General features: G+C 36.9%; 1 protein-coding gene across 1 annotated transcript in view; it reads left to right on the top strand.

Annotated features, from left to right (window-relative positions):
* The window catches only part of SUGCT (succinyl-CoA:glutarate-CoA transferase), a 336,652-nt gene that overhangs the window by 5,858 nt on the left and 305,668 nt on the right, over window positions 1-25,126 (top strand). The window contains exons 4-6 of the mRNA XM_050891832.1: window positions 1,977-2,062; window positions 2,870-2,920; window positions 8,728-8,848. Coding sequence (XP_050747789.1) covers window positions 1,977-2,062; window positions 2,870-2,920; window positions 8,728-8,848 — 258 coding nt within the window. The remainder of the gene's footprint in view (window positions 1-1,976; window positions 2,063-2,869; window positions 2,921-8,727; window positions 8,849-25,126) is intronic.

Raw genomic sequence — 25,126 nt, 5'->3', positions numbered from 1 at the left:
ATGGTTTTCTTTTTCCACTCAGCACATGCACCTCTATTCAAAGAGTTGTTGAGGATTGGGTAATGGTAAAAAATCCTTCATTCTTAAGGAATAGCTACACTTTTTAGTTTGTAAGACCATACAAGAAGAATAATGAATTGCATGGCATTCGGTTCTTTTTTAGAAAAATTCCCTGCATTTGGCTTTCAGTTTTATGCATCATTACGCATTTGAGGCATGTAATTATGCCATAGCAGCTGCACATTACATGATGTATTTTTTCCTTCTTTAAGTTTCCATGTTTTAAGTTTCTCTCTTTTGGTATTATTAGTTTTGAAAAGAGCTGATGAAGATAATTACACACTTGAGATACTAAACCATATTACATTCCCTATATTTTATTGTAAATAGGAAATATTGAATGTTTGAACATTTAACAAAACATTGAATGTCTAACAAAACTTTTGTCACATCAACCTAAGGGTCATCCTTAATCACTCACCATTGTTTCAAACATTTTTACTTTTGTGACAAGGCAGAAGCTGCATCAATTTTGTACTATCAGATGAGACTGACAGTGCTATTATTCCAAGTATCTACATAGTAGGAATGGAGCAATGTCAGCGATTAAGTATGAAGTAACGGTTTTGGAGGTTTGCATTCCAGCTCAGAGTTTTGTTTTGTGATTGAAGGAGAAGGGCAGCCTGAGAATTCTGAATGTCAAAAATTTTAGAATATGAGTAATTGGCTCTTTCTGTGAGAGGATGTCTACTTTCACTTTTCCATAAAGGATAGTAGTCACACTAGTGTCCTACATGGAAAGTATTACTGAAATGTTTTGAATGGCTTAAAATGGTAACATACAAAAGAGATATTTTCCCCCCCCCAAGCTTCCCGCTTGAACTAAAATAGTTCTTTGAGATACTAAACAGTAAAAATGTTGATGAGTAATTTATATGTTTGTATAACTTCTACCGCAGTTGATCTTAAATGGCTGTAGACTTTGTGTTACCGTAGTGTATAGCATAATTATGACAGTGGCTATATTGTGTAAGACCAAAGGTCCTTCAGCTTGTTTCTGTATCTATGCTAGTATCAAAGTCTTCTGTGTTGCCTCTCTAAGGAAAGTTTTCACTCACGTGAAGTTAACAAGGAGATAAAGTCTAGATATTGAAATAGATAGAGGAATGTGCATGCTTGCTAACACTCAGGATCGTGATTATATCTGATTTTAAATTTAGCTTTAATTCTAATTAAAATAGATTGCCAGCTTTAGTTTTAATTCTAATTAAAATAGATTGCCAGTCTTCGTGACATTTAAGAAAGGTTTAAAATTGGAAATGAAGCATAAATGATACAGTGAGATCAGTGTCTGCAGCAGCTTTAATAACATCTTGCCTTTCTGGAAGAGCTGGAGGTGGGGGATTGCACCAGCTATAGCAAGTGCTTCTTTTTGTTGGTGTTCTGCAGCATGCAGCTTACCACGTTGTTGCTGATCAGTGGTATCTTGACGTTGTGTCCAGAGTGTTTCAGGAATAGCTTATTGACCATGTGCACTCTGTGTGACTCGGTGCAGGGCAAGAGCTTCTACTAAATGCTTCTGGATTGCCTAAAAGAATGACATTGTAGCTCTGCTTAAAGTTAAAACCAACCAAACAAACACTCTCCCCCCCAAAAAAACAACCCAAAAAAAGCAACCCACAAACAAAACCAACCACAAATACATTGGTGGTGTGTGGCTTTATATTAATATTTTAAAGCCTAAAAGTAATTCCAGCACTGCAAACACTATGTTCACTTTGCTTAATCATGTTCACTTTTAGGTGGTTTTTTGACATAAATATCCTAAAATATATGTATTAAACTAATTTTTGTCCTGCCTGCTCAACGAAGCTTAGGTGCTTTAAATATGATGTTGGAGGAAAACTTTTTATTCTTTTTATTTGTTGGCGGTGTGATATTGGACAACTACGAAAATGTGATGGTATTTCTTTCAGGAGCTGGTGATGATACAAGAGCCTGGGGCCCACCTTTTGCTGGAACAGAAAGTGTTTATTTTCTCAGTGTCAATAGAAATAAAAAGGTAAATGGAGTGTGATATTGAACATTAGTCTATGTTTTTTGTAATTACAACTGAAGACATAACACTTCTTTGTTTGATTCTTAACATATATAATGGAGCAATAGTTACATTGGCCTTAAGTTATGATGAATAAATTTCAGGAGAAAAACAAAGAGTTCTTTTGAACAAAAAAGGCTGCAAACTTCTGGTATGGTGCTGTGGTCAGCTGAGGCAAATTCAAAAAGCAAGAGTGGTCCTGCCAGTCCTCAGTTGCTGGTGCAAATTGACTGGAAATGAACCCTGCTGAAGGTAAGGGTTATTTTATTTGAAGGATCAGTTTTTTTCAGGTGCATCAGCTCAGCTGACCTGCATCAGCTGGAAGCTGGAGCTGCAGGAGAGCAGGCATCATACCACGGTTAGGTTGGCTAAAGGTAGCTTGTGAAACTTCAGGATTAAGATGATGTTTCATGACACTCCTGAGTTTCTAGTGGCTTGTTGCCATTGAAACAAATGTTTCTGGTGTCCCCATGTGTACTTGCAGTAGGTGCTGTGCAAACATACAGTGAACAGACTGCAGTGCAGCTCGCAGCTGCATGTCTGTCAGACTTGTTTTGGTGCTTCTCTGATCCATTGGTGAGACAGTTCAGCTTGCTTTACCAACAGAATTTTTTTTGCAGGGGGAGGTGGGTTGTGTGTTAAAATTTACTTATTTGATTTAGCTGTAGTGTGAAACTTGACTGTTGGTTATGTTTAGAAGAGGCTGATAATCACCAGAAGGGCTTTCATACAAATTACAGCTGTGGTTTGGTTTTTTTTTTTAATCCCCAGAGTATAGCTGTCAACATGAAGGATTCAAAAGGAGCAAAGCTAATCAGAGAGGTAGGTTTTGATGGCATGCAAACTGCCTATTTTGTATTGTTTTGATCCTGAGTAATAAAGAATAAACTCTTCATTTCAAGTATTAATTTGATATCTGATAATTAAAAATATGTATGTGTGCAGTAAATTTGTTAAATTACAGCATATAGCCTCTGTACTCTGTGCTTTTGGACTCAATGTTCAGTGTAATTTCTAATGGTTTTAGATATAAAATTTACATGAAAATGTCATCAGAAGCTTCAAATGAAATATTGTGAGGAAAAGGTCTAACAGCCTAGTGCTTTCCTTTTGCTGTATTTGATCTTGCTGTACTACTTCATTAAAAAGATTCAAGCTGGACTGATCTGATGAAGTCAATGAGCAGTTTACAAAGAGGAGATACTGGGCTCCAGTATTTGCAGGTTTTTGAATGTTACAGTGTATTCCTGACTTCAGTTGCTGTGCATCCTTCTGAGAAATACGGTCCTATAGGTCAAACTTACTATTTGTTTCTTTTTTCAGTATTTGAGTTCAGAATGTAAGGGTCTTTTAAGGGTGATCCATTTTTCCATTGAAAAATTGTAAAAGCATCACATTTCACATTCTGAGTAACTTGTGCTTTGTCATCCCTTTTTTATTTATTGAGAAACATAAGACCTGCTACTTGCTAGTGTCGTGTTTTTAGCCCTGCAGTACTACCACATCTAAGAGGGTGAGCTGGCTTCTGCTACTGTTTGTTTCAGTATCAGTTCCAATCACTTTTACACAGTGAGACTGTGTGTGTCCTGCAATAAGTGGAATTTGTCTGGTAGTATTTTTTGTGGGGAATATAGCATGAAATGGAAATAGGTTAAGTTGTCTGATACTTTTGACCTTTTTTCTTCCCTGTCAGCTGTGTAAAAGACATTTCATATGGAAATCTTTGGAGTTTATAAGCCAAGGATTCTACAGTGCCTTTTCTCTGTGCAGAACAGAACCATTTATTGTTGATTTGTTATGAAGCTTTATGTTTATCTTCTAAAGGTTTTGGAAATAGACACTGTCATTTGGAATAATTTTGCATGGTGTAACATAGATGTGTTTTTGAATAAACTAAGTCACATTCTAAGTAAGGGCTATAAAAATTGTTCCTCTCGCATAAGAAGACTAGCTTGTTATTTGACCTTTAAAAATGATGAAAGAAAAACTACTCTATGCAAAATGTCCACTGATTCCACGTGTGTGGGCTGGACTTGTTTGAAGAGTTAAAGGCAGCTGGGCCTATGAGTCAGGATGAGCTGGAGAAAAGATGGCTTCAGTGTAAGCTTCTTACGTGACTGCCACTATTTGTGGTTAGGAAGTTCCCCTTTTCTCATCTTGACATTTGTGCAGGAAGATTACTGCTTGATTCTGGTTTTAAGTGTATAACTTTCTGCCTGCTATATGGAGAACCCTTTTATGGTCTGTGGAGTTGAATGGCTGGTGACTTAAGAATTTGCAATGTAACCTTTGTGCTTGAGGCTCGGGTGCCTGGTTGAGTTCAAATCCCACATAATTTTTAAATCAAAGCAGCAACTTTCTTCTCCCTCATTTGTCATGCAAGAGCAGCATCCTGTCTGTCAGCTCAGTGCTGGGCTTCCCACCCTTTTCCTGCTGGTAAGATCTCTTGTACCACTGTAATGTAGAGCTATCATGATGCTGAAGATAGGATAGCTGACAGTAAGAGTACTTAGAGCTACAGACAAATGGTTCCTGCCAGCAGCAATATTAATTTTTCCCTTAGCTTGATGTCACTGAAATAGTCAAGCATGTATGAGAATTACTTCCTAAGATGTGATGTTATGGAATTTCCAGTGGGAGAACTAACCGTGTTAAATATTTACCACACTAACTGTGGAAATGAGATCTCCTGTGACAAAGCAATTTCTTACAGCTTCTATCCTTTATTAAAATTGCTTTCATAACCACTACAGCTTTCTGTTCCTTAAATCAATGGCATTCCTGTCTGTGATATAGCAACATTGTGGACTGAAGTGATGAGGCGCTATTGAAATGTGACTCTACTTGTGGAGTTGGCCATCATTCTGCTTGATTTAGAGTGATAGTTTTTGGAAGTATTTGGTGCAGACTTCTTGACATTCCATTACTGCATCTCAAATGGAACCAGAATATAACTTCTGTTTGGAATTTTGTCAAAAAGAATATGTAAAGGGAAGTTATCTATAACAGGCTTTTGTTTTCATTTGTCTCCTGGTAACATCAGGACAGATATGTATAGAATTGAGCGTTGTTCAGCAATGTATTTGTTACTATGAAAAGTAGTGTTCATGTCTGTAAAGTAATTGATGGCAAGAAGAAATTCAAGTTTGTGACACTGGTTACTCATACATAAATATGAATTGTGTCCTGAGCCTAAGCCCTACAAAGAAAAGTAATAAGGTTATAATTTTTTTATTAAGAAAGGTTGCATGGTTAGAATAAATTTTGTTTCCCCCTCTTGTAAATTCCATATAGGTAGAAGAGGACAAATCTCAGAATGTAGAATCATATTAAAAACAAAGGAGTAGAGAGTCTTCAGGTATATGACAAAAGCACAGCCCTGATAATTCAGTCAGTAGTATCAAGTGAGCTGAAGAAATCTGTTAATCAGGAGTCCTGGTTGCTTTTCTTCCTTTGTCACAGCACTACAAAATACTTGTCCAAGGGTCTGCTCTTTCATAATTACACGATTACGTGATTCCCACAAAATTATTCTTTGGTCTTGGTTTTTATGTTTCTTTATTCTGTGTCACTTGTAGCCCTGTCTTCCTTCCTAATGCTTTTGGTTCACTGTTAACTGCCTTCCAAATATTTGTATGTCTTCCTGAATGAAAATTATTTTTTCTCTTCAGTGATGGTATGTGCACCAGCCCTATGCTCTGACATCCTTTTGTTGTAACATGGCTCAGTATCTCTTTAGAGTTCAGTTATTCAGCAGTTACTGTCAGAAGCGCATTTTAAGAACCTTGAGAATACCTTTCTCCTGAGTATTTAGCCTTAACTAATTAACTTTTCTATTTATTCATGAAGAACTTGGGAGAATTCAATTGGCTGGGAACTGATGGCGCTCCTTCCCTTCCATTACCTTTAGCTGATAGGTCGGTGTGTGTTATGCATGCTCTCTCACTTGATAAAGCAAACTATTCACACACATACGCCTATATATACACACACGCACACAAATATGTATCTATGTGCATATATATATGTTTATAGGTGTGTGTATGCACATTCTCCTCTGTGAGGAGTTTTTGTAAAAAACAAACACCCTCCCCGATCCCCAAACAAAACTTCTAAAAGGTATGAATAGTTTGCTTTATCAAGTTAGTAGCATCATTATTTGATATTGTTATTCAGTTTAATGACTACTTTGGCATGTATGATACCTTTTTTCTTTCCTGAGGCATAGATGCTGAGCATATCAGTGTCCTATCTGGAATACATGGTATTCCAACTCAGGTTTGTGTTGTATTGCTCGGTTAGTAGAGGTTAAAATACAAGTGATATGTTCAGAGGACTTGTGGGACATGAAGTGTGAAATTTCAGTTGACAGTGAACTTAAAATCTCATTGAGACTGAAAATCCCTTTGAGTTTTAAGAACATAGAGTTTGTTTGGATCAGAGTATGCATCCAGTTCTCCACAATGGCAGAACCCTGGGTACCTATGCTTGGTTCAGTAAGCATCAAAAAAAGTGCTATACACAGACTGCTGCCTTTATACATTAAAGACTATTTCCAAGTGTCATGAAAACTTTAGCGGCAGAGCTGACACAGCACTTGTAGGATGTCTTGAAAATTCATGTTCATTTCTCTCTGAGAATATATACACTGTTAAACTGGGCCCATGTCATTATATCCTCACTTAGCACTGTCATCATCCCATGTATGTTGCCAAGTCCAGAGGTATGGTGCTTTTTATGTTACAGTACTGTATGTCACGCTTTCTTTCTCAGTGGCTTGTAGGAGATGATAGTTCTTCGGTATGAGATGGACAAGAGCTCTCAAACCATTTTAGCCCATGCAATCACTGTAAATTGGATAAATTATAAAATCCCAGTGAAAGCAATACACAAGTTGTAACTGATTTCGTCTCTTGAATGAATTAAGCTGAGGCTGTAGCATTACCAGTTTGAAAAGTATTTATGTATGAACTGTGAAGGATTTAAAGAGCAAATAAAACCCCCTTAACTTTATTTTTCATAAAGGCATACTATTAAAGAACAAATAGTGTTCCCCTTACCTTACTTTGGTGGCTTGATCTGCTGTCCTGCACAGAGGATTTGGACAGCTATAGATCTGTCTGAGCTACTTCTGCTTTTACTAGCAAATGCTTTAGCTCTGTGGAAACCTGGATCTTCTTGAGAACCTTCTTGTGACAAATGCCTATTTTTTAGTAACTTCCATGAAGTTACATTCTGTTCACTTCTATGGAATCATGAATTAACCAACCAGCCAGCTGTCCACATTGAAACCCAGCAATGCTTATTGAGAATCTGGAGACTGTTTCTCATTTTACTGTAGTCCTACAGGTTCTTGACATAGCCACTTTAAAAATACTTAGTAACATATTTTAAAATGCACCTTTACCGTATGCTGAATTTAGTTTCTGTAAATGTTATTAATGTCTCTTCCGTGCATCCAATTAAACCATTCATAAGTTGTGTGCTGCCTTGTCTGAAGAAGAATCAGTTTCTATCTTTCCTGTTAAATACTTGCTGGCTCGGCAGCTTCTTTGGGCTTAAATTCAGCTGAACAGCCTACATGCTAGAACAAAAATGTTTGTGATTGCTGTTATGATGACACTAGTTTATAGAAGCTGGTCTAATATACTTTATATATTAATCAGACAGTGACATGGTAGTTTCAGAGAATGTGACTCTCTGGTCAGCTGCAAATAGCATTAAGAAACTAAATGGTTTAGGTTGTGCTTAAAAACGTGTGCACAAACATGTGCACCTGTCAGGGAATAGTATCTTAAATTCCTAGGGGGGAAAAAACCAACCAAGCAAAACCCCTACAACTTCCCGAAGGCATACATCTTTCTTTTAACATGTAGTTCTCTTGCTTCAGGAGTTCTTAATTAGTATTAGTCTTATTGAAGCTTGTGTGTGTATGTCTATTTATAACTTCTATAAGAAAAAAAAGATGTAATTCAAAGCCCATCAAGGTTATATGTTAATCTTTAACTTCAGGAGATTTTTGGACTAGGTCATTCATTTAGATGTGATGGAGAAAGTCACATTGCAGAGCTTGACAGCACTATTCTAACTGAGGTGACTTTAAGATGTTCATTTTAACCCAATACAATTTTTGGGCTCCCTATTCTGCTACATACAGGAAGTGAGATATAGGGCCTCTGTTACAGTAATTGTAATCAATGATTTTAAAATGAAAAACAATTTATAAAATTACTTATTTCTAAGGTAGAGAAAGCATGAAGGATAAAGGTGCATTCTTTCTCCCCCCTTTTTCTCAGGCTAAGTGCAGGTATAAAGGTGATGATTGTTCTGTAAACTATTGTCAAGTCTTGGGAAATTGATGTGATACTGATAATATATTATAGTTTTGTCTAGTCACTTTAGGATTTTGACAGTCTTCTTTCTAGATACGCAGCATCTCGAATATGTAGTTTGCAGAGATGCACAGTCTAACGGGCCAAAAAATATCTCTCTAGGTTTGTAAGTTTTCTTTTGTCAGAAAGACTGGAGCCATTTTGATTAGTGAAATTTTTAAATTAAGTTACATGAGGAATTTATTGAAGTTTTGGAAGCTCATTAACAAATCTTACTCTTCCTTTTCTTTTCCAAAGCTTGCAGCAGTGTCTGATGTTTTTGTGGAAAACTACGTCCCTGGGAAACTGGCTGAAATGGGTCTAGGTTATGAAGACATTAAAAAGATTGCTCCTCACATAGTGTACTGTTCAATAACAGGTATTTTAATTTCAATTACTTGTGTTCATTATTTTCTTTGTTCCAGTCAACTTGTTATAAAAGTCATATGGTTATACAGAAGTATATTATTTTGATGTTAGTTAAGATAAATGGAAAGACTAAGTGAGTTTGACTGTTCAATTCAAAAACAGGTATAGAAAAATTGGGAGGCAGCAACCATGTTGACAGCTTATAAGTTGTTCAACAGTGGCATTACCATGCCAGCCTGGCATGTTCCAGGGAGCCAGGATTGGCTGGGCTCCTTGGATTTTGCTTTGAACTAGTTGAAAACTAAGATTTCCCTGCCCCCCCCAACAGTTTTAGTGGATCAGTTTACATATTGCAGGTTTCCAATCTGGTAATCTCAGTGTTCTTTACTGCCCTGAAGCATCTCTCTCTTCAGAATTGTGTGGTTATATGTTCATGGAAGTTTTATGTTGCATTGCTATACTCTAATGCCTGGTAACTGAAATGGTGGAAGAGTTGTAGGTACTTTATAAATGCTGGGAAGAATGAAAAGAAAGTAGACATATGAATATCAGGAACTGCTTACATGTAAAAATAATTTTAAGTCTGAAAAGTTGCTTAAAAAAAAACCGAACAAAAACACTCCCAAAAAATCTTGATCAAGCACTAAAATTAAAGGATCTGTGCATGTAAAGTCTACTGTTAAAATACAATTAAATTAAAACACAGAAGTTACAGATATTTTTAGACTGGTTTAAAATCATAGTTACAAACCTGTTATGCCTCTGAATTTCTGAAGAATAAATGGCTTTGGCTTTTTAGTTACTGGGTATTGATGTCATTTAATAGGAACCAAATAGCTTTTTAGTCTGACATATTTATCATGTTTGTGTGGCAAATGTCTGAAGAAGACGAGCAGAAAGGCAATTATATTCAGGGCTTGCTGAGAATCTCTTTGTTTAAATACGTTTTTAGGTTGGTCAGTGGCTAGTTACCACAATGTTTTTCACATTTACTTGTGCATGTAATCTCACAACTGGAATTTGTCAAGTTTTTTGCATTTTTTTTTTTGTTGTTTAGTTGCTTTGCCCATAATTGATGAAAAAGAATAAAAATTATATCCAAGCTACAATTTGTGTGAGGTAGCTTGGCCTTTGATTTGGTAAATCTGTTTCTCCATTCACACTACATGTCAGCTTTTGAGTACTTTTGTATTTTACTGATAATAGACAAAAATCTTACTTGAAGTGAAGGCCTAAGGAAAGATACTATTTAATTTCACAGAATCATAGAATTGTTTAGGTGGAAAGGACCTCTTGAGACCATCTAGGCTAACTCCCCTGCTCAAGCAGGGTCAGCTACAGCAGGTTTCCCAGGACTGTGTCCAGCTGGGTTTTGAGTATTTCCACAGCTGCTCTGGACAGCCTGTTCCAGTGTCTGATCACCCTCACAGTAAAAGTTTTCCCATGTTCAGGCAAATTTACCCATTGCCTCTTGTCCTGTCAGTGGGTGCTACTGAGAAGGGTCTGGCTTCCTCTTGCTCATTCCCTCCCGTTGGGTATTTATATACATTGCTAAGATCCCCCTGAGCTTTCTCTTGTTTAGGCTGAAGAGTCTTACCTGTCTTGCCCTCTCATCATGTGTCAGATGCTCCAGTCTCTTAATCATCTTTGTGGCTCTGTGCTAAACTTGCTCCAGTAAGTCCGTATCTGTCTTGTACTGGGGAGCCCAGAACTGGACACAGTAGTCCAGATGCGTCCTCACCAGTGCTGAGTAAAGGGGAAGGATCTCCTCCCTCAGCCTGCTGGCAAAACTCTTCCTAATGCATCGCAAAATACTGTTGACCTCCTTTGCTACAAGGATGCATACTTTTGTATGTTCTGTTTAAGTGCTCCCTAACTTCCTCCACTGAGGGTAAGTCTTCCTTGCTGCAGACTTTCCCTCTAGTCTCAGACCTAGGACTCCTGAGGGCCATCTTTCCTGGTAAATACCGAGGCAAAGGCGGCATTGAATACCTCTACTTTCTCCATGTCCTTTGTCACCAGTTTCCCTGCCCCATTCTGCAGTAGGTCCATGTCTTCCCTAGTCTTCTTTCTGCTGTTGATTTGCTTGCAGAATCCTTTCTTGTTGCTCTTTGCGTCTTTTGCCAAATTCAACTCCAGGTCACCTGTGGCTTTCCTAACAGTATACTTGCATGATCAAGCAGCAGCTCTGTACTCCTTCTAGGTCACTCGCCTCTGCTTCCACCTCTTGCACACTTTCATCTTGCTGTCAAAACAAGTTGGACAAAGATCATACAATTTTGCTTTGTGTAACACATAGTTTACAGTTATGTTATACATAATGAAAAACACATAAACATTAAAAAATACATAAATACATAACTAAAGATTCTTTTTTTTATTTATTCATGGACTATGATCATTTGAGGTTGAAGGTGTTTGGGAGGTAAGAGCTAAGTGATGTTTGTCGGGCATCCATAAAACAACTTGGGATCTTAAATTATGATTGCTTAAGTCTTGGACGTTGAACAGGTGACAAAGAACATCTGTTTAAGGGTGATGCATCTTCTAGGAATAAAGACATAAAATCTCCAGTATCCTTAAAAAAAAAAAAAAAAGACAAATCAGAAATCAATTAAGTCAAGGCAGGAAATAGCAAAGCCTCAATCTAAGCATATTAAAAGAAGCAACCAGACTAGGACCAAATGTACAGCTGTCACAGAGAGGGCATGATGGTGATACTTAGGCAGTAAGGCTTTTTTGGCACAATCAGGCAGAAAACTGATGTAAGAAGAAAGAATTCCTGGTTGATTTCTAAAAGCTCTGTGGCCTGATTCTAAATATTACAATTCAAAACCGTTTTGTGCTGTGGTTGACTCTACTACATTCAAATACACTTTTTTCTTTTTTTTTGCGAAAGGGGTTGGGAAGAGACTAGAAGAGGTTTGATGTAGTAGTGTTTAGCTTTAAAAAAAATCAGTGAAAAGGAGATCAAGTTGTTAAAATACTTGCTGATAAAAATTGCTTAGATGAGCAGCTCAGATTAAAACATGAATGTCTATGGAAAGAGATCAAGAGAACTTTTTTTTTGTTTTTCCATCACAAATAAGGCTAGGCAAACAGCAAAGGAGGTTGGTAAAAGCATTAAAACATCTTTATGGTAGCTAAGATATGTATACTACTGTTTATTATGGGGAAGGTTAGGGAGTTTCCATACTTGAGCCATTTTCTGCAAGGGATGCATTTGAGGAACTTTTTTTTTTTAATCTGAGTATCCAATATAAAAGGCTTTTAGAACAAATTGTTAAATGAATATTTATAAATCACCTGTAGCAGTATATCTGAGCAAGGTGAACTTTTGGTCTGATCCTGTGTTGTTATTAAGACATGTCATAACTTTGCCAGTGAAAACACACACACAAAAAAGTAACTGAACATGTCAAGCTGTTCATGTAAACATAGGAATTAATTCACTTTCCTTTTCTGAAGCAAACAGTGGACCTAATTGGCAATCCTTTGCTTTTGCAAGGCACCTCTCGCCCATCTTGCTTGCTATTCATGGTGTTCAAGTGCTTTTCTTCTTTTTCTTCTGGGTTCTTGGATGTGGAGGCCTATTAAAAATAGTGGGACTCTGGCACAGAAATTTGTCTGTAAGCAGTGTCTTGGATGTTTTAACGCTGGGCATTGCAATGTTTGACCCAAAAAACAGGTTTATGTAAGTTGAGGCATCCAAGTTGGATGGCTGGTTTTGAGAGAGATTGGTGCAGAAAGCAGGTAACGGCATTCTGAAAGGCCATCAAGAAGTGCTCAGTTCCCCAGACTCAAGACAGGAGCTATGCTTGTGACAACATAAAAGGGTAAGGATTGGTATTGAAGTGGAATGAACTGAGACACGCTGAATCTAGTGGGTTCCTGAGAGCTCAGATGTAATATTTCAGATAGAAGGAGACTGAGAACACAATCTAAGTTTTTTTAGTAATGCTGTAGAAAGTTATGTGTGTATAAAGTGCCTAGCTAGGGATATGGAAAATATGAGTTAAGGAAGATCCAAAGAGAAGTATTGTTTGTCAGATGTAAGAGATGTGCTGGCCTAGAACATTGAATTAAATGGACTAGTTGTCTTCCCAAATGTTGAAAATTGTTGAGACAAATTATCTTGGTTATAGCAACCCCTTTTACATCTAAACAGTGGGATTTCATCCATCATTTGGCATCTCACGTACAGGCTGTACAAGAGATAATAGAAATATGTTAGTTCTCAAGGCCTTTCTCGTTTGCGAGTCCTGTGAGGGATAACGGATACACAATATAACATGAATTATGTTCTGAGGTCTTTGAACAGAGGATCGGAATGGTTTATGCTGTTTAATTCAGCTAGTTTTGAGTATGCTTTTTTTAAGTGTGTTTTATGTATCATAACTATTGTTAACAGATGAAATTATGTTGGTCATTGTTAATGACTGTCATGAACTGTATTATATTTTAGATGTGAGAATATGTAGAGACAGACATTTTAGCGTAATGTTTGATAATAAATAAGTAACCAAGAAATAAACCTGTCCAGTGTGTCAGAATCAGAGTGTTTTTCCAACTTCAATTTTTTATTTTCTTATTTTTTTCTTGTTAGTCAGTATACATGCTGAAGACTTTATAGCTGATTAATTTAATAAATTACAAATAATTACTGGACACTACTTCCCTTATCCATTTAGTTAACTGATTAATGAGACTGGATATCATCTGGAATGTTTTGGTTTCTTATTTTTGGAACCATATTACCTTTCAAGTTTAAACTTCATAGGTATGGAATGCAATCAATAAACAAGTAATTTGAAAGAATCAGTTTCACCCTACAGCTTAAATTGTATAGCAGCTGTGATCAAGATGTCTTTAAGTTTCTTGGGTTTTTTTGTCTCATTCAGTTATTGAATGCAAGTATAAATAAATCAAATTGGATAGTAAAACTTTTTGAAATTTAGGGGCCATCCAAAAATACGGTAAGTAATTTTCTGACTCTAGACTGTACTGTATCCTTCCTTTGTGCTACTCCAGAGAGAGTGTGCTCAAATAGTTGTCATTCTTATCATTGTTATCATGGTGGTTACACTTTGGAGGAGTGGTTCTTTCACTTTCTAAAGACTGTTATTTGTGACAAGATTTGTGTGAAAATATGGGTCTTGCATTTGTCTTCAGACCTCAGAGTTGCTGATTGATAGTCAGCACTAATTGATAGCCTTTTCTTCTTAAGGGCTCACCTTCTAGAACATTTTTATCCCAGTCACTGGCTGGTTCAGCACCTGCTGACTGCATTTTGTGTTTGTGGTTACAAAGATTACAAACCATTACCCGGTTATGGATTAGGTTATTTGTCAGATTCTTGAAGTGGTTCAGATGCTGAATGAGTGCACTCCTTGTAGTACTGTTCTTGTGTGTCCTGTTACATAGGAATTTCTATTTCATACTGCTTGATGTTGAGCCAGATGGGGCTGGGCTATCTTTGGAGTATATTGCATTGGTCATGTGGTCATGAATGGTTTATATGTGCCATCTGTAATATAACGCCACCTGTATGTATTCCATTAAACTTATCTCTTCTTCTAGATGGTAGGTAAAATATCATAGAGATGTCATCAGCTTACTTTTCATTTATTATTTCCTTTGGCCTCCTTGCTTTAAGTTACAGTATCACCATGAAATCTAGTCTAATCAATTCCAATTCTAGTACTGTATGGTTCCTCCTGGCCTCCCTTTCTCCTCGCTTCTGGTGGCCTACAGACTAGTACTGTGTTCTTCTCAGCCTCCCACCTACATGATGCCTTTGTGCCCTCTTCTTGGTCTTTTTTTCAGATCTATTTCCCTTCCTTCTCAGTCTGTACCCTCCCCCTCCCCTTTCCTAGCCACGATTGCCCAGCTCAGCCAGTTCAGACTCTTCCCCTCTCCAGGTCAGTTCCTCACCAAACAGCAGTTTCCCTTACCTCCTTTGGCTTCAGGCTCACATTTTCCTACCAACTTCCTTTTCCAGCTAATCTTGTTCTCCAATCCTTCAGAACCTTCATTCTAACCTTCATTTTTTTTCTGTTTCTCCTTTTCTACATTGCAGTGCTAGTAGGAATCGAGCAGAGGGGATACCCTCTTTCTATACTTGGTTTTTGTGTGCTATCCTCATGCACAGTAAGTGTGAGCGGTAAATATAAATGAAAACTGGGCTACAACATGCTCAGTTGGTCTGTGGGGACAGCATACATACATTTGTCAGAACAAACTGCTGGGATGTGTGATATGATGGAGCACGCACTTCATGGACTAAATCTTTGGACATTTTAGCCTTGAAGCACTAACAAATATTTCCTTGGAGAGTGTATATTTCCCAGCCCCCATGATACCTTAAAGCTGGATTTGAGGATTTTCTAGTAGAAATAAAAAATAACAGCATTAATAAAAAGCATAGCCATGACAAAAAGGTCTCCCATTCTTTCAAGTCTTCACTCTAAAGAACAGAAATTCTTGGGGTTTTAAGCAAACAGCTGTAAGTTGTTTTTTCTAATGTAGCAAACCAAACCTGCTTCCCTCCCTGGTTTTGTGCTTACGAACAGCAGAAACATTCTGTGAAAAATTCTGAAAACATTCAAAATTCTCATTCTTATACAGCTTAAAGATCAAGATTGGACTTTATTACATAAAATGCTTTTTGTTGATGGAACATATATGGAGGTGACTGGTTCAGCTGAATAGGCACGTATTGTAGCAGAATGTAAAATCTGGAAGACATGCTCCTTAGAAGTCAGAAGATATGCTACTTTATAACTTATCCAGAATTGAGCAATTTTTCTTAAATACAGGAATAATGTTTGTATGGAATTGCCTCTTTCTAAATTTTGGACTGTTGCAAATTGTTAGTGATAGTAAAATGGAATACAGCGTAATTTTTCAGACAGTCCAGGGTCATATGTAGGTGAAGAGTATAGACATAGGTAAGCCAGATGCTGACTCCTTTATGGCATTTTGGAAGTCGTGATTAGCAAACTGAGTTTCTTATCCAAACAGCTCTGATTGAATGTATCCAGCCCTGCAGTGGCTGTTGCAGGGTTGTGAGGATTTCCGGGACATTTCCCAACGTTCCTGCTGCTTTGAATGCTCTTGAGCTCCAAATTGTCTGTTCTCACTCATGAGTTGGCTTTGCTGATGAGAGTAATCTTAGAGCTAGTTTAAATATAATATATTTTGACAGTTCTGTGCTTGAGATTCCTTTAATTTTTTGAAAATTGGCTGGTTAAAGTAAATCATGTACAGGTCACAAGGGAGTGACCATTTGTTGCTATCGGTATGGTCTGTGTAGCGCTTCAACTAAGAAAGTCATGGTTTATTTCTGAGCAGGAGGGGGCACTGTTTAAAAGGACAACATTGTTTTCAAAATCAAAGCACTTTTTTTCCTTTTCTTAAAGCCTCTGAAAGGAGTATGGTTTGAAAGAATTTTGTAGTTTGTTTTTGAATGATGAAAGCTACTTCTCTCAGGTTCTCTGCCCCATCCCCTTGCTCTGCTAATTTGAGTGAATTGTGCTTACTCTTCTCTTGTGTACAGGTTTTGCCAGAGATAGTGTTCCTCAGTTTTTTTGTCTCCTTCCTTTCTTTTCTCCTCCTTTTCTAGGAAGTAATACTTCGTATCATATGCAGCTTTGTATGTTGCTCATGGCATTACAAAATCTTGTTTCAATATTTTATTTTCTGTCATTTCATTTCTTAAAATATGGATGTGATGCTTAGTTTTCTGCCTTTTAAAGAAATTTTACTCGTGTAAAGACTTTTTGGTGCATTGATACACGAAAGAAATTGAATACATAATGATAATCATAGAAAATCATAGAAATATTCTTAGTTCAACCAAAAGAAACTATGAAGATAAGATTTTTTGGGATTGGTATTTTTATTAACTTTGTGTTACTGTAAGATATTACATTTCTTGGAGATTCGCAGTCTCTGCCCCAAAGACCTTAGTCTTAACTCTGAATTTACAAGTACTTTGACTGTACTAAACTGTTAATTTGTTTGTTGGCAAACAGTATTGTTGTAAAAAGGCAAAAATTAGGTGGAAAGAAGGGTAAAAGTTTTATAGGTGTTGTGTGTTACCTGAGTTTCATATGGGTCTGAATCTGGAATTGTTGTATATGTAGCTTTTATTTAATGTACATAAAGTCCTTAAGATCCGTAAATGAACACTTTTCTTCAAAAATTGTAAGTAAAACTTATGTGTCTTTTGAGTGATTCTGATGAATCTATGAGAGGGGAAAATAGTTCTTCAGTCCACCCGTCTACATAAAAGTTGATAATAACTCAAAAGAACCAGCATTTGGTACTTCCCAGTACATCTTGTTTTGTACTGATAATTTGTAGTGGCTTCTCATGAGAAGATGTAATGTTATAATTTTGATGCATATCCTACTTTGCCTCTAGTATTTTCACAACAGGAAAGAAAAGCCAACCACAGTGTGTTTTGCTGTGCAAAGGCTAGCCAAAGTGTTCTTCAAACCCTCTAGCTTGTGAACTAGCTGTGGTAAGATGTGGAATTGCCTTGGATTAGGTACAGTTTGTAGACTAAGTTCTATTGAGAAGCTGGCTCAAGCAATAGTTGCAGTTGTCACTGAATAGTAGCAACTATAGAAATGGTCTTGATCATTAATCTGTTCAAAAGTTATTAAAATTTGTGACCCAAAATGACTAAAAAGAGGATTTTTAAAAAGGCAAAATGACTCTAAAACTAGGCATGACAAATGGGGGGGGGGGGAGGAGGCAAAAAAAGCCTGCATACCAAAAAGCGTAGGCTGGTTGAGCAAAATAGCCAATGCAAGCAGGATGATGTGCAGAATGAAATGGAAATTAGGAGAATTAACTGAGAATTTAAAGAGTTACAACACTCTTTTAAATATATGAGAAGCAGGAACAATTTGGAGAATGAGGTAATTAAGGAAGCTGGAAACTGCAAAAAAGAGGATTAGTGTCTTGGTACCAGTCTTCAGTAAAAGATGTTCATAGAGAAATTTTCAACAGATGTATTGTTTTCTAATAATAGAAGATACTGCACTGTCAGAGACTGATATGTCAAAAGAGGCATTGTCAGAACAAACTGGATGTCGTGCTTCCAGTAGTTCTTAGTGTGGTTCAAGAACAAGGAGGCAGGTCTGGAAAACTGTGAACATTATACCTCTCTTAAATAAATGCAAAAATCACAGGTTTGCAAGCCTTGAGGTATGAACTTAAGTGCTGACAGTGACTGAATAACGCATTTGGAGGGGAAAAAATATGAAGCTTCTACCTAAGCTTGATTTGATAAAATTAGAGCCTTCCAGCATTGGAAGGGAAAATCAAGCCTCTCCAATCTGTTAGTTTTTGCATTATGCAGTTGGAAGATGGACGGATTAAAGACTTGATCTGTCTTTTTTTTTTTTTTTTTTGATAGCTTGACGTTGTCTGTGAGTGGGCAGTTAAGAGAAGTTAGTAATCAGGGTCTAGAGATAAAATAGTCTGAGAACAGTTTTTGAAGAGTTGAGTAGCAGACTGGATTTGTGGAGACCCAAATCATTATTGGGACAATATAATTACCTATCTATAACAAGGTAATAAACCTTGTGCTATATATTTTGACTGTAGTAAAGTTTTTGACACTTTGGAGTAGTGCTTTCATAGACAAGCTAGGGAAATGCGATGTACAAGAAATAGTAAAAAAATTGGTTCAAGAGTGATCAGAAACTCCCTGATATCTTAGCTTTCATGTTATATAAGGAATAACTATTAGTATTTCCTGATTGACATGGAAGGCAATACCTCAGAACTGATGTTGCTGAATATTTTTTTTGCTCAAAATAGGTGATGGAATAGAATGTGGATGAGCCCAAAATCCTCATGTGATCATGAGCTACAGGGTGTTTGTGGGTTTTAGAGTTAAGGGGCAGGAGGAGTCTGGAGCTGATTTACAGGTAGAAGACATCGCTTTCTTTACAGCCTTATACACTCCTTTAAAATGGTTTCTGGGGGTGTGGCTAACTCTCAGAAGAATCATGGAGGGCTGGTCTCAGCAGCTCTGCTCAGTTTTTCTTCCCGAAGCCAGGGATTTAAAGCGTTTCAAACAGTCCCTGTGTCAGCACAACCCCATGGGCAGTCATATGATGAAGTCCTGGGGTAAAAGCTGCACTTTAATGGCCTGAGAGCTCCATGCAGCTCTGAAGGCCCACAAAGCTGAAAGGGAGTAAATTTATACAGCAGGATTAGAATTAAAAATGACCTTGACCAAATTGTTTACACAAATAAAAGAGCAAGAATTAAAGAATTAAATTAACCTTCAGAATTAAAGGTTGGAGCAAGTCCAATGTACTGTGTTTAATCAGAAATAATCAAGTCCTTTTAATATGGTATGTAGAACATTGGGTTAGAGAAGGATTCTCAGAAGACTTGGTGGGGCACAATCGAAGTTGAACATGAGTCAATCATGTCGTATTGCTAGATGAAAGACTAGTATCATACTGGATTGTATAAAGACAAATATGGCCTAAATGACTGTTTCTCTGCCCTGCTCCACATTGGTAAGGTCTCAGTTGCAAGGCTAAGTCTGCTTCTGGGTCCTGTATTTCAGAAGTTATGTGGACAACTGAAGAGAGTTGAGAGAAGAACAATCTATAGGTGAAAAACCTTGCATATGAAAGGTAGCTTGGAAACCTCAGTTTTTTTCCCCCCCAAAAAAAAAGCTGCTGTGATCAGAAGGAACTACTGTGGCCATCTAACCATCTCTTCCTAAAGCATTCTATACGTTTTCACATAGTAGTTCATAAATGAAGATCCTGATAGTATATGAAAGCATCAAAAAAAATCTTTGCTTAATGTGTAGAAGTAGCCAAAATGCTACTTGGTATTCGAAGAACAGGAGTGTTAAGAAAAGAAAACCTTAGGAAAAATTTTGGGAGCTAGTAATTAAAATAATAAGAATTCAGACATGGCAGTCGGAGAAGTGGATTGTCTTTGGTTTTCAGAGAGTTAAGTAATTGGGAATACAAGAGCAGCATACAAAATAATAAATGATACAGATGTACTATTAGCTGTTTTCTTTCTCAAAAGTGATAAATAAAGGCATCCCGTGAAGCTGGAAGACTGGATATTTAAAATTGGTAGCGCATTGCAGAGAAAATTTTGCCTTTTAATATTCTGCTGAGTTTGCTGCCTTATGTTCTTAAGAGCAAGATGCTAGTAGAATTAAATATGAAGGAGTAGACAATTATATAGATCAGGAGAACAGGCACAATTATTAAGATACTCAGGGGGTTTGGAACAAGCCAGCAGATAACTACTGACTTCTTCAAACACCGAACTAAGTGGTGTCAGTTGTTTGTTGTACACCTCAGGATCAATATGTGAAAGAAACTTAATCAAATTTAATGATGGTCTGATTTTGAGGAGGGTAGGTTACAGTATGACCTTGCAGTTTTTAGATACAGAGAGAGATTAATTGAATACTTCACTGCTTTTCTGCCTTGCGCTGATGTGCTGCTTTGTAATTCTCAGTGGAAACTACATGTTTGCACAGATTGGTAACTGGTTCCTTTTTCAGTAAAGAACTAGCTTTATGGCATGCAGCAGGAGCTTTAAGAGATTATTATGCTTCTCGTGTGTAATTACTCTGATATCTGAGGTGGCCATCAATATATAATCAAATGTACTGATGCTTTTAAGACTGTATTAATTCTAAATATGAATTTCTGCAAAAATTGGAAACAGTTTTAATTTATAAAGCACAAGGATTAAATATTGTAAGGCAATAGTCTCATAAAGAAGTTAAACAAAAAGTTATGATTGGAAGTTTGCTTGATGTAAATCAAAGCCAAGGAGCTAGTTCTCCCTATGCTGCCAGGGAGTAGGATAGTTTTTTAAACTATCATTTCTTACTTCTTGCGTTCACCATATGAATAAAGTAGCTAAAGAATCTGATGTGACAATTTTAATCTCTATTTGTATTATACTGTTTGCAAGCAGAATTTCTACAATTTAATATTTGAAAAAAAAATTAATGTGGAAGAGGTAGAATTTTGTATTATCTAATGAGTCCAAGATACCTAATTTCTTTCTAGTCATCTAAGCAGATTTGTGCCTTGCCCTGAAAAACTTCTAGTCATATGTCATTTGAGTATCCAAGTTGTGTCAATTTTTCCTTTTGGCTGAGCCATCAAACCAGAAAACTTTAATGTAAAAAGGCAAAGAATTTGCTTATGTGAGGAAATTAGTTGGCAGAAATGCAGATGTCCAAATACTACTTCGATGATGCCAAAAAAAAAAAGTACTTTTTTTCATTATAATTTGGAAAAAAACTACTTGTTTCTGTGAATGAAGAAACAATTCTTCTTGTTTCTAAGAATAAAGCAATTAATCACCATGGCGGTGCATTGGTGTATCGGTGATGGTCTTATGTGGTACATAGTTCTGCTGGTAAATTCCCCAAGAGAACGACTTTGATCTGTTTATGTAGCTTCTTTCCTTTACAAAAGTGAATTTTTGAGGCCAGTCAGAATACATTTACACTTGATAGTGTTGTGTAGGAAAAAAAATGGAGCTATCTCTAAACCAGCATGATAAATTGGCCCTAGGGTATTATAGCTGCATTGCTTTTGTGGCCTAACTGGTTGAGTCATTTATTGTGGTGTAGCAGTATGTGCTGTTGATGTACTCTCAGTACTTCTTTAGGACCAAAAGATGATTTGTGTAAATGCAAAACTTCAGGAAGGAGACTCTGAAAAGAGATACCCATTGATTTAAAGGGAGATGGTGCTATAGCTGAGGTTTCGGAAAATTGCCCTTACGTATTTAGGGACTTGCTTCATTTTGGCAGTAAATGTTAAGATAGTATTGTGCCTCTGCTTCACTCTATCTTGTAGGAAATCACCTGTAAAGGCCCTAAATCTCCTTTTGCTTGGCAGGAGACCCATTCCAGAACAGTCTGCTGCCTTAGGATCGGCACTTCGTGGCCACTATTTCTTCCCAGAGTAAAATACTTAGGATATGGAGTATAAACTGCAATCCTAACCACATGAAATTTAATTTTTGTAAGTGTTATTTATATATAAAATAAAGCAAATACTGTTATGATCTTCCAGCACTTGACTGCTTTATTCAGAAATAAATGATGAGGACCAGCCCGTGGTGCCAATTACTATCCTACTGAAGCACAGCTATACAAGCAGGGGGTTCTTTCTGATGCTGTGTAGGATCTTGATCAAGGAACTTGATCTTCATTTCTGCTACTTATGAAGATCTAAGTCTTTCCTGCTGTCTGTTTTGTATCATAGGTGATCCATCTGCAAACAGGTGTTTACCTCTTTTGCTTTTCTGGACACAAATGAAAAACATTATATGAGTGTGTTAGACCCAGTTTTTTTTTTTTTTTCCATACTGGGTTTAGTGATGTATTTGGTGTTTTTGTTAATACAGAGTTAGGGTGTTTTGTGATAATTTTTACTTTTACTGAAAAAAAAAAAAATCCTAATCATTCTGAGAGAGTGGGAAACAATGACTCCACTGTTAATCAGACTTGCAAACAGATGACAAATAATGGGATTACTTTGAATTACTTCTACTTTATTGTTCACCTCTTTTAATACTGCTTTTTAAGGGTCTCATGTTTTAGAAGCTTGATTAATAGGATTTGAATTTTTGGGATTGCTTGTTAAAATATTGTAATATTGTTCAAAATCCTCACAGATTTTTTTTTTGTTTGTTTGTTCCTGTTTATGTTGTAATTAAGTAAGTTGAAAGTGTCTGCTTAGTCTAAGCACCTGAAACTTGCAAAGGCTTTCTGTGTGTCTTACCCCCAAACAGTTGACTTGTGAAGCGTCAGGTAACTTTACCTCTCAATTCTATAATGCTCTAAAGATGAACTGTGTAAAAAAAAAAAAAAAAAAAAACAAACCAAACAAAAAAACAACCACCAACAAAAAAAACCCCCAAAACCAAAAAACCCCACACCAAACCAACAAAAAACAACCAAAGAAAAAAGAACGAACAAAAAAAACCAAACCCCAAACCAACCGACCAAACAAAAAATGAATGAAAAAACTTTAAACCATATTTACTTATTCAGGAAGGCTGTCAGCTGCAAACTGTTGGAAGCTGGGAAGAAAAATATTAGATAGGCTTGTCCTGTTCATATTGGCATCTGTTTTTCTCCATTCCTGGAGACAGAATATGTAGCTAGCTGTGCCTTGAGTCTGATCTAGTGCATTTGTTTTCATATTCCTGTGCTACCCTATGCTTTTCAGAAACCAACTAAACTAGCACAGCTGACAGCACAAGGACAGATTTGCTGTGCTTTTGGTGCATTTGCTGTGCTCCAGAGTGTTATCAATAGAACTGTTGCCCAAATACCAGTTGCAGGACTATATCCTCTTAAATACACCTTTACAACCCATTTGGAGAACATGAGTTTCCAAAAGGTCGCAGAGTAAAATGTGAACCAGCAAGGTTTGACAGAGGTGTGTTGCAGAGCAATTCAGCTTGGTAGCTCTTAATTGGAGGAGAAACGAAATGGACTTGACTTTTGGAGTCTTTAAGTTTTTCTAGTGGTGATGGCAACAATGCTTTTTAGCCTGTATTATACACAAACCCCATGTATTCAATTCAGGAGTGATTGAAATATAAGTATCACAAAGGTGCATTTTTAGGGTGTTTCAGAATAAAAGCAAACTTTAAAGATAGCTCCTTGTACAGGACTAACGTAGTTATGCTCTGTCACGATGCAGAATCAAAGGATAATTTTCCTACTTAAAACAAATTCACGTTGCTGGTGGGTTTATATGTTTTTTTCTCTGCTGCTTGCAAAATTAGCATACTGGGATCCCAAACAGGCCTATTCAAAAGAGGAGGCTTCTGTAAAATTCAGCGGGTTGACAAACTTCTTGGAACTGAGCATGAGGCTGTTTTCTATACAACAGGCTTCTGTCAGCACAGCTGTGCTGGTCAGGAATCTGAAGAGGTGTGAACACTGACCGGTTTAGCTGTTTTGGCAGAAGCCATTAGCAAATATGTTGTTATAGTGACAAAACTTTTATTCTGCTGGTAAAATTGGTCTGCTCAGAGATGTGTCTCCGTAAATGGTTTTACATCCTAATATGAAGTGTAATTTGGTCCGGAAAGCTGTATTTGCCCTATATTTGCAGTGCTTTGCCAGTACCTCTAGGGTATTAAAGGGCTCTGGCATCGACACAGACCAAACTTCCAAAATGTATCAGTAATCCAAGCTATATGAAAAGAGTGGAAGGTGAAAGGAGGTGTGTTGAAACAAAGGTTGCTGAGAAACAGATGAGAGCTGACAGGACCCCTTCTCTGTTGGTAGGATTGATATCCTTGCATGATTCAGATCTGCTGTGCACCTCCAGGAAGGTGGGCTTTTTAGCTGAGTGACACTAAATCTTTGAGTTTGTGCTGCTTCTGTCATCAGCACACCAGTGGCAGCTTAAGTGCATTTTTTTTTTTTTCTGTAAGTGATTGAGCTAGCCTTTTGCACTGGCATTAAGCATCCTAGCAGGAGGGCTTTACTGTTTTTTCCACTATTATTTCTTCAGTCACACGTAGCCTGAATGTCCAAAATACTGTGAGTTTAGGAATAAAAAACAGTTGAAAGTGAGTGCTATTCTGAAACACTGTGTTCCCGTTCGTTGTTCAATATGAAGCATATATGAAATTTAATGAACAAGTCATAATTCTTCCTTGCTTTAAAATTAAGGACTGACTTTCAGCTGTGCATGGAAGTAATATTTTTCTTATGACTTCACGCTCATTGCTTGTTCTTTCATCTAAATAGCAGTATTTTGTATAAAATCTGAAACTTCTGGATTTTGGACTCTGTCCTAATGAAGAATACCATAGCAGACAGAAAGCCTATGAGTTCTAAGATTTGACACTGAGTTAGTTTACAGTGAATGAAACCAGATTAGGCACTGAAATCCTGGATATGAATAGCATAGCAACACAGTACAATTGTGGAGACACTTACTGATGGTTTAATGTTTATTTTTCAGTAGCTATTATACTTGGACTGGTGCCTAGCTAAGTTAACAGAAATAGAGCTGGAAGATTTTAGGCAGCTTAAGAAGCCTTGCAGTAGGCTTTTGTAAAGCAGTATTTATTGTGTTTGAGCTCTAGTATTCTAAAGAGAAGACCCAAGAAAAGATCACCAAACATTTTAGTTGTTATTACTAAAGATTTCTCTGCTGGTTTCCAAAGGAAATATTTTTCAGGGAATCTCCTGTCTTGTAGCCTTCTTATCTGCTTTATGTTGTTT

This window comes from Gymnogyps californianus, chromosome 2 (assembly GCF_018139145.2).
Source record: "Gymnogyps californianus isolate 813 chromosome 2, ASM1813914v2, whole genome shotgun sequence".
NCBI lineage: Eukaryota > Metazoa > Chordata > Aves > Accipitriformes > Cathartidae > Gymnogyps > Gymnogyps californianus.
This window is presented reverse-complemented; position numbering and strand designations above follow the sequence as displayed.